This window comes from Alligator sinensis, unplaced genomic scaffold (assembly GCF_000455745.1).
Source record: "Alligator sinensis unplaced genomic scaffold, ASM45574v1 scaffold172_1, whole genome shotgun sequence".
In the NCBI taxonomy this organism is placed as follows: Eukaryota; Metazoa; Chordata; order Crocodylia; family Alligatoridae; genus Alligator; species Alligator sinensis.
Genome location: NW_005842168.1, coordinates 557,794 through 567,995, shown reverse-complemented (window position 1 = coordinate 567,995; position 10,202 = coordinate 557,794). Strand labels below are relative to the sequence as shown.

At 56.6% G+C, this 10,202-nt stretch overlaps 1 protein-coding gene across 1 annotated transcript in view; it reads left to right on the top strand.

Moving 5' to 3' along the window:
* The window catches only part of LRP8 (LDL receptor related protein 8), a gene marked incomplete at its 5' end in the record, with an annotated part of 254,035 nt that overhangs the window by 226,899 nt on the left and 16,934 nt on the right, over nucleotides 1–10,202 (top strand). Inside the window, 5 exons of the mRNA XM_025206670.1 lie at nucleotides 102–470; nucleotides 5,373–5,495; nucleotides 5,849–5,971; nucleotides 8,748–8,867; nucleotides 8,997–9,122. Coding sequence (XP_025062455.1) covers nucleotides 102–470; nucleotides 5,373–5,495; nucleotides 5,849–5,971; nucleotides 8,748–8,867; nucleotides 8,997–9,122 — 861 coding nt within the window. The remainder of the gene's footprint in view (nucleotides 1–101; nucleotides 471–5,372; nucleotides 5,496–5,848; nucleotides 5,972–8,747; nucleotides 8,868–8,996; nucleotides 9,123–10,202) is intronic.

Genomic DNA, 10,202 nt, shown 5'->3' with positions numbered 1-10,202 from the left:
CAGAGCAGAGCCGGCTCCCAGGTGCGTGGCGGGCGTAGATAGTGTCTGTGTGGAACGAGGCTGGAGACCTGCCGACTCACCGCTGTGTTTTTCCCTCCCAGTCTGCATCTCCAGTGAGTTTCAGTGCAGCAACAAGACCTGCATCGCCATGATCTTCGTGTGCGACGGCGATGACGACTGCGGCGATGGCAGCGACGAGAGAAAGTGCTCGCCCCTGATCTGCAGCCCCAGCGAGTTCCAGTGCAACAACAGCATGTGCATCCCGGAGCTGTGGGTCTGCGACAGCCATCCCGACTGTGAGGACGGCTCGGACGAGTCCCTGGAGAAGTGCAGCTACAAGGCCAGGCCCCAGGCGCTGAACACCTGCGCAGCCCACGAGTTCAGGTGCGGGAGCGGGGAGTGCATCCACCTGAACTGGAAGTGCGATGGGGACGAGGACTGCAAAGACAAGTCAGACGAGCAGAACTGCCGTGAGTGTTGCCCGGGGTGGGTAGGGTGGGGTAGGAGGTCTGCGAGGAAAGTTTTCAGGGTGCCACCAACAGCTTTGTGCTTGGCCAAGGCCAGTGCTGGAGTATCGGTGCCTGCAGACTGCATACCGGGGTGGGAGGGGTCTAATCCGGGCTTTTCAGGTATCTCCCGTAACGTTTGCTGCTGTCCCGTGACACCAACGGGGGCAGTGATGAGAATCGGCCAACCTGGCAGAGACAGGATTAGAGGCAGCAGCTCCTTCGGGTAGAAACCAGAGCTAGGGAAGAGGAACAAGTATGAAAAGCCTCAGACCACCTGTGTGAGCCAGAGCCCCCACAGGCCAGAAACCATGGCTAATGCTAACCTACAGGCAGGGAAGAAATTAATTCTCTGCCCAGGAAGCCAAAATCTATCGAACCAGATGGCGGATAACAGCCCCTCCGAAGAAGCCGGTGTGAAACGCTCTCTGACTTTGGCTGGTTAAAGGCACAGAGCTGATAAATAATGGACTCCTGTTTGGTTAGCTCTTTGCATTTAACACCTTGTTGCCGTGTTTCGCATGTTCCATTCATTTTCAGACATGAAGCTGCTCCAGCTGGCCACTTACCCAGGGAGACCCAGGCAGGGGGATAGAGAAAAATGTTTCACTGAAATATTCATCATCACAAGAGTGGGATACGATAAAATATTTACACAGCTGTCTGCACACAGCAGTGCTGATGCATGGCCGCTGCCGGGAGCGGGGCAGCTATTGACTGCAGAAACAAAATCTCTCAAACAAGGAGCGCAGGAAAATCTCCCACTCGTACAGATGGAGCCTGGGATTGTTAATGTCCACGGTGATATTGCACCCGGCAAACCACAGGGCAGGGAACCCCAGGCCAACGGGACCCGAGCAGCCACTGCTTGCAAAGGGGCCTCGTGTGAAGGAAAGGGCAAGCTTTCTCTGGAGCACGGAGATTGTGCGGCTTCTTTACCAGGGGAAGGAGGAAGCGAAGGGTCTTGGGTAGCGCTGGCTGTGGGCCACTCCTCTACGTTTCAGGGCGAGGGAGAACAAGAAGTAGAAGGCCTGGGGGCAAGAGAAGGCGAGAAACGCAGGGAACAAGGTCAGTAGAACAGAAGGGGCCTAAAGCGGGCTCAGGATTGATGCTCAGCCCTGGGGGATGGCTTTGAGGCGGGTGGGCGGTTGTGAAGCGATCGGGGCTGACACTTGAAAAGGCGAGTGCTAGTGCCCTGCGGGGGCAGGAGAGCCACGGCTGCACCTCCAGGAAGGGGAGCCGAAGTGGGCGGTGATCTGCCTGCTCGGCACTGGCAGCTGCAGAGTTTCGGCAAGTGCCACCACCCCAGGTCGTGGTCCTGAGCCCCCTTTGGAGGAGAGGGACTTCATTCTGGAAACTCGCTTGGGCACCGTAATAAGGACTCTGCTTCAAGAGGCCTCGTGGGCAGCCGGAGCACGCGCCTTCCCTTGGATTCACCTTCACAAAGGCTGACCCCATCTGTCACAGTGCAGAGACAGCCAAGCCCAGGAGGAGGGTGGGAGGTGAGCCCTTCACAGGCTGGCAGCCGCCAAAGTCCTGCAGTGTGGAGTTCAAATGCTAGAAATGATCCTCTGCAGCAGTCCTGCCAGCCAGGGCCGTGGGGGCTCACGGGTGCGCCTGGGCACTGAACAAATAGTTCCCGTCCCAAAGAACTTGCAGCCGAGTGACTGAGCCCAGGACGGTTCCTCGGCATGCACACGGGCCTCGGAGCAGGATTGGGAAGAAGAGCTCCCTTCCCTCCTTGCTCACAGCTGTGGAGGGAGGAGGGGCCCGGTCACAGCTGCAGTCGGTGCCCAGGGCATGTTGAGCCCCCGCTGTACATAAAGACACAACTCCATAAAGTCCCCAGCCATCATGTTCATCTTGCCTGGGCTGCAAGGCTGGCAGGAGGGGACGGACAAGGGAGGGCGGATGCCAGTGCGGAGGGCCTGGTGCTTGCAGGTACGAAACGCTGTTGGTTTGCGGTGGCAGTTTAACGTGACAAGTGTTTGGTGGGCAGTTTTGCCCCCATCTCCTGGAGCTGGGAAGGTGGCTATAAAGCCGCTGAGCTCACTGATTGCTGAGGCTCTACTGATTTAAGCCCAAAAATAGCCCGCTATTTCCTGCACCCCTGGCACATACAAGTCGAGGAGGTCTGCAAGCAGATGGCCCCTCTGTCCCACACCAGGGCACCCGGGAAGGCTTGAGTGCCCCATCCTGAGGGCTGTCGTCTTGGATTGTGTCCCCGTTTCAGCCCCCTTGTTTGCATGCCAGGCCTTGGCATAGCCTCCACCCTTGATACTTGCTCTTCTACTCCAGGAACGTGGTTGGGATGGAAATCCTTCCCCTCTCATGGGTTCAAGTGAAGGGATCTTATAACTCAAATGCTCTGGTCACCTGTGACAAGGTTCCAGGTGACTCCTTTCTCCCTGTCAACCAAAGGGTTAACTCCAGCTTCACAGTGCGCAGGGGCAGGGCCACACACTGCCTGGTGCAGGGGGGGGCTCCCTCTTGGGGTCACAGCGGTTGTGTTTAGCATGAGGCTGGGGGGGTTTCGGGTCCCTCTGGAAGTGCTAGCCAGCCGTGTAACACTGGCACCCAGCGCAAGGGGCTCGGGGCCTCGTGCTCCCGTGGGCTCAGTGGGAGTTCAAGGTCATTGGCCCGTCTCCGAATCAGGTCCCCGGTCCAACTTCTGCTGATGGTGGTAGCAGGACAGACGTGGGGGTGTGTTTTCTTCCGCCGGATCCTCGGCCCTCTCTTGACTGTGCCCAGGCCTCTTGGCATCCACTCGGCCAGCGGGACCCGGTCGTTCCCTCCTCCCAGCCTGCGCCCTCCGGCTTGGCTGGGGGTGCCCTACACACGTATCCGTGTATTGTAGATGTGGAAGCTCTTTCCAGGAATCTTGTTTCTGAAATAAAAGCCAACAGCGAGGGCTATTTTTAGGCATAATTAATGGGATGGTAACGATGCTAGTTTCATCCCAACTGTACACAAGAAAGCACAGGCCTGGTCTGCTCGGCAAAACATCCCGCTGACGTGAACGACACCGCAGCGGCATGGGGGGAAGAGCAGCGCCAAATGGATCATCGGCATCATGTCCTTCCTGGTAGCTTCCCCGGATCCGACGCTCGTCTGCAGCCTGACCTCTGTCACGTGCTTAACTCTTGGGATCATTTTTTTTTCCCCTGCCCTCAAAACAAGGTGTCCCTTGGTGAGCGCTGTTGTGCATACGATGTCCCACGGGGAGCGGTGCCCCCGGGAGCCTGCACGCTGTGCCACTGTATTTATAAATGTTGGGTTTGCCCCACCCCACATTGTGGCAGTTGTCACTGCTGTCTGAAATGTCACGCAGCTGGAGCTGGATCCCGACTGCCTGCTGGAGCTCAGTCAGATGAAGTCATCCCGAATCTGCACGGTGCCTCTCGGGATACTGGCAGATAACGCCAAGGCCTGGTCAGCGCTTTATGACACTTGCCGCTTGCTCGCTGGATGTCTCGTGGCTCATCTCAAGTCATCTAAAAGCCATAATTTCCGTATTCAGGGACAGCTTGTGAAATTGCTGGGGAAATTCTATCATGCAGCTCTTGATCACATGAATTAGCATCAGTCCTGACCTCCTGCCGCTACTTGGAGGCAATGATTTTCTGTCATTTAGTACCAGGCTGCAGCCCCAAGGGGCAGGCACTAGATTCGAGACTTCTAAACGGTCTGTGACTTTAATAGCATTGTGAGCAAACATCTGGGAGGCAGCCTGCTCCAGATGTGAGGAAGAGCATGCCCTGGGAGGGGGCCTCAGATCCCCTGGGTCATCACGCTCATGGCCACGGCCCCTGAAGAGCTGCAAAGCCTCTGTGCTGGTGGGCAGCGCTAGTCTGAGCTCTGGAGGGCTGACCCTAACTGCAAGGACTAGGGTGGGTCTGTTTTAGGAGCGGGGTTGGGGTAGGAACCAAGGGGATTTTTAGTGCATCCGTTGCAAAGATTTGCTTTGAGTTGGGAAGAACCTGGGCAGGAAAATCAACTCCAGCTTTGAAACATGGCTGGAGACTGCAGAGGGGTTTTCAGAGCAGAGCAGCGCCGAGAGCTAGAGCCTGGCCGTCAGAGGAGCACCACCGCTCCCAGCCCCCCGCTCTGCAGGGCGAGTTGCACGTCCGTAACGGCACTGACTTGCATGGGGAGGCATCAGGCATGAATCGGGCCCCTGAGCTGGAGTTGAGCTGATTTCAGATTGGTTTCTGTTGTCCTGGTGCTGAGGAGAAGCGGCCTTCATCCCGTCTCCTCCAGGTCTTTCCTGCCCCAGAGCCGCTCTGCGGCACGCTGCCTCGTGGGGCGAAGGACCGCTCACGAACACCAGTGAGCGTGGGGTTCGACTGCCCGCTTGCTTCACCCGCAACCTTGCAGGGAGCTGTTGTCTGCTCTGAACAGCCTGGGGCTGCTGGTCACGGGACTGGCTTTGTCCCACGTGTCTGGCCAGCCTCGGAGCTCTGCTTCCCCCCCATGTTCTCCCCGATCCTCAGGATCAGCTGGGGCCGGGTTCAGCCAGTTGAGGTTCAAGGCAGGGCCTTGCAGCAAAGACCCCTTCCCCAACCGGGCTGCCATACCCTAGGTTGTCTGGTGCTGTGGGCTTCTGCCCAGCTCATCTCCCAAGACGGGTGTTGCCTGAGTCGATTTGCAGGGTGGCTCGTGGTGCGGGGGAGAGTACGGAGATGGGGTAACTGAGCCTCTGCCAAGACCTTTACTGGACCCAGTCAGCTCTGCCTGTAAGATGTGCCGTGAGCTGTGTCTGAAGAGCGTGCAGCCTAGTGACCCGGTCACAAGACAGCCGTACATAGCTACTGCCCTCACGTTACGCTGCGCGCCGGCTAACACTCGACTGGTGTCCTTTTGAAGCACTGGTGACCTGCCGCCCTGACGAGTTCCAGTGCGGAGACGGGACCTGCATCCACGGGACGAAGCAGTGCAACAAGGTGCACGACTGCCCCGACAACAGCGACGAGGCGGGCTGCATCAACGGTACGTACGGCCAGTGTGCCTCGCCCCTGGCATGGCACCACGAGAGCTGCAGCTCTGGCCCCCGCGGTGCAACCGGGGCAAGGCTGTTTGGCTCCTCCTCTGCCCCGCGGGGTTATTTGCGAGACAGCCTTTCTTGTCCTCCCAGGAGTGGGGCTGCCCCGGGGAAACTGCTCCATAGCCCTAGTCGGCCCGTCTGAAGTGTTCCCTGCATGACAGTCAGCCTATTTGTTTGCTTAATTATTAATTCCATCCCATTGCTGCTAATTGTACCTTCTTGAAGCTTAAATGTTCTTGCTTGGTTCCCACCAGCCTCGTCTAACTTAGCTGCTTTCCTCTCTTGCCCAACATGACAGAGTCAGCGTGCGAAAGTCCCAGCAAGTTTCAGTGTAAGAGTGGAGAGTGCATTGACGGAGGCAAAGTGTGCGATTCCCATAGAGACTGCAGGGACTTGTCTGACGAGCCTCTGAAAGAATGTGGTACGGTACATGCCTTGTCCTTGTCACTCGTGTCGTAACCATCCCCTCCCGTCCCCCCGGCACGGCTCTGAGAACTGCACGCGGGCGCTCTCCCTGTTCCTGCTCCGTCCCCCATCCTGCCCTTTCTCTCTGTGCTCTGTGCTTGCAGTGTGGAGGCAGCCCGTCTCCAGATATCTTCAGCCTGCTCTACTGAGAGCCAGCTTCTAAGACCTCAGTCCTATTTGCCCCTAGATTAGTTCAGCTCCCTGCCTCAGTTTCCCCAGCAGTGACATGTGGATAATCATACCATTGTTAGGATCGATGCAGGAATTGTAAAGTGCCCTGGAGCTGGGAAGACATAACCGGAGAACTTTTCTCCCCTGGGGGAGATCTCAGTGCTTGCCCTGCTCTGTTGGGTTTGAAAGCCCAGATCAGATGAGCTTAGAGGTTCCCCTGCTGTCAGACTATAGTGGCCCCGAGGTAAGTGCCAGTCCCAACAGCCTAAAGCCGAAGTCTGGCAAGCTTCTGGTTGCTGAGTTGGCTTCATGCTCTCCCAGAGGATTTTGGACAGTGGAGTCTCCCACCTGCCCCGTTTTGTGGGCACTGCTGGCAGCAGCACTAGTCTGGAGCATGACGCAGGTGCAGGCAGGGCATGGACTGTGCTTGAGGCCCCCATGCAGTGGAGTGCAGTCCAGGCTACAGGAGCCAGGAGTCTGGCCTGAGGCCTGGCATCCCAGCACTGACCTTGACTGTTCATCCCTGTATGGACAAGAGCTAGGCATGCCACCCAGGTCCCCAGGCACTCCTTTGGGACCCAGAAGAGGAGACAGGTGGGACCCACCACCAGCAGGGAAACGTGCAGGGGGATTTCAAGGCTCCCGCACCACGACCCAGTGTCACTAGCCCAGGTGCATTGATCTGCAGTGCCCTGTGCCTGGCTGAGCACAGCTCTGTGCATGTGTGTGTGTGCATGTGCTTTGCATGCGTTTGTCATGAGCTTTCCCCACTCCCTTGCTTTCCTCCACACTAACACACATCATCATGTGTTTCTGCGTGGATGCTGCCACTCGCCAGCCCGTGAAATTCTCTCATCTCATTCCTGGCCCAGCTTAGCCTGGCTGTGGGCCCAACCTGCCAATGAGTCATGTGGACGTTAGAAAACCCCAAGAATTGTGTTAGTTCCTTTGCAGCTACAATGGGCACGGGTTTATCTGAAGGTAGAGGCAGGAAGTTTAGACAGGAGAGGCTGGCAGAAGACAAGCCCCGTTGCTCTCACTGCCTGCAAGGTGACGAAGCCCCTTCTGTCTCAGCCTGTTAAGCAGGGGGGTGCACTCAAGACCCTTGGCAGAGCCAAGGTTGAGCCCTCCAGGAGCCCCATCCAGGGGCCATATGAAGGGCTGCAGCAAGAGAACCAGAGCTGGAATGAGTGTGTCCAGCCATGCTAGGAACCACGGCTGAAGCCAGGAGCATGGGCAGCACGCAGCGTTGTGCAAACTGCAGCGGCCTCCAATCGCATTTCCAGGAGGAAGGGGGGCAGGGGGTACAGGCACATACAGCGTTCAATTGGCTGGAGGCCAATATAAGGGCAGCAATAGGCAATACACAGCTAATGAATGTCAGCGAGCAGCTACAGCACTGCCACGACTCTGTGCACTGCTGCTCGGAGCCTCCTGAACCGGCTGCTATTAATGACGTGTTGATGCGTGAGCTGATGTCTTTGTTAGGCAGCTGGAGGTGTGCTGTGGCTGAGGGCAGTCCTTCTGGCACAGCGTTTCCACCGCCTTGTGAACGTAACCGGCTTGTTTCCTGCCGTGGGGACCGGCTTCGTGGCTTTGCTGCGCAGCTGAACGGTGGGAGCTGAGGAAGCCGGGGTGGATTAAAACAGAAACAGACCGATTCGCCTGTCGCTTGCATTGCGGGCAGGAGCTGATGGGCCACAGCCCCGATGTGCCCCTGCAGGGGAGGCCCCCCCCACCCCCCAATGCACAGCCGTCCCGGGAAGCACGTTCTCTTCACTGGGTGCCAGCTAATTAGGACAACGTGGGCCAGCAAAGGGAAACCTCATTTTTGGCAGGAAAACAGCCTTCCTCCGCCCCTCCTTGGCTCTCGCTGCGGAGAGGTGGCTAGGCTGTGCTTCGAGGGTCAACACTTGAACGTGCAAAGGAAAAAAGAGGCCTCCATTTATTTAACCAGGATTTGAGGGCTGGACTCTCGCTGTATAGACAGCCCACGGGTGTGAGCAGGAGGCTGCCGCACTACTAGCTAAGTGTCTGCATCTCCATGTTAGCTGAGAATACCCTTGGAGCACTTTGCCTTGGTGTTTTAGGACTGCCTCAGTGCAGGGTGCATCGCGGTATAAGCTGGGGAGTATCTCAGACTGGCAGGGACCCGTGGTTCAGATGAGACTTGAGGAAACCATCCAGCGAGCACCCCCAGAGCAGGGGGAGGTAGCGGGGAGTCGAGTGGAGAAAACTCTCAGGTGCTGTGACTGCTGCAGGGTTTAAAATCCGGTAGATGCACATGGAGGGAGGAGCGGCGGGGGTGGGCGGATACCGGAGACGCAGGAACTGCATATGGAGCATCCCTAACGTGTTGGGTCATTTTAAAAGCACTGTTTTCTAGTCTGAGGGTGGCTGCTCCTTATTTGTGCAGTCGCTTGTATGCGCTGTACAGCCGGCTCCTGACCACCGGCTGCTAGTACCCGACGAAACATTTCTGGGTGCCTTGGCCCTCTTTTATTGTAGTCGCTCTTGTAAGACCCTTCCTTTCTCCTACATAATGTGTGTGCCTCTTCCAGGCCTCAATGAATGCTCAAACAACAACGGTGGTTGCTCCCACATATGCAAGGACTTGAAGATTGGGTATGAATGCGAATGCCCTCCCGGATACAAGCTTCTGGATAAGAAAACGTGTGGAGGTAATTTACATGCGAACAGCAGTGCCTTGTGTCTCGCTGTACAGAGACGCAATTATAGTTACTCCAGCTTTGCTCCATCACAGATGGTTTGATTTTGAGTTATTGATGGGTTTCAAACACTCCTTTCAGACATAGATGAATGTGAGAATCCAGACGCTTGTAGCCAGATCTGCATTAATTACAAGGGGGACTACAAATGCGAGTGCTACAAGGGCTACGAGATGGACACCCTGTCCAAGAACTGCAAAGCTGTAGGTAAGGCAACTCCAGCAGCATGCAAACACAGCTCACCTGGCGCCAGCAGGAGCCTTATACACCAATTTGGGTGTGTGAGCCATGGCTGGGGGACGGGGGGAGGCAGACAGACACCAAGAAGCCAGCACCAGCTGTCTCCAGCCACACAGAACTGCTGCAGCGATAGCAGATGTGTCTGGAGGCAATCTTCACTGATCGTGCAGCTCAGAATATTTTAACTGCAGATCAAGATCCCAGGCTCCAGTTGGCTGTTTGAAGCTGAGACGAAAGGCTCATGACAGGCGCTGGTAAAAAACACGCAGCAAAGAGTCCACACAACAGTATTAGAAAGGGACCCAATTAAAGGGATCATCCAGCAGAGCCCCCTGCCCCGCTTGCAGCCACAGGCAGAGCAGCAGCTCACTCCCAGGTGCTTCTTCTAGAGCCTTGGCTCCGTGCGAAGGGAAGGATGCAAATGGCAGAGCGCTGGAAGGCTGTGTTGGACGGAGGTCCACAGTCAGGCTCAGTGACCAGTGCATGGCAAGATAGATAGGTGTTTAGGGGCCGTGCCTGCTCTCTCTACAAGGTAGTCCTAGGAACTGCAGGTGGGCATGTTGCACGCCCTGTAGGGTGTATGCAGCTTCCCACCCTCCTTTAAATGAGTGTGCCCTTCCCTGCATGCTCTTCAGGGAGCAGCCAGCTGGGGTTGACCAACATTGGGGGACCCACTGTGTTTGCTGGCTAGGAAATCCTACCTCCCAGCTGCAAAACAGCTTTGTAGTCCAGCTCCAGGCTGGGAAGCCCTACCCTTCGCTGGACTCGGTGAGCCCTTTCAGTCCTATGCTGCACGGCTGTGTTGTTTCCAAAGGAAACAACCAGCACACGTTGGCAGGGCCCAGGACTTAAGGTGGACCCTCACCTTCTTCATTTGGCTACTTTTGGTTCAGTGGGACGTGTGCCTGAGTGAGGCCCATCATGGATAGCTGAGGTGCTGAGCAGAATAAGATAAATACCGTGCCTTCCCCTCTCTCTCAAGTTTATCACAAGACAAATCAACTTGAGCTTCCTAGGAGAGCCCAGTGCATAGTCTTAACTCCACTG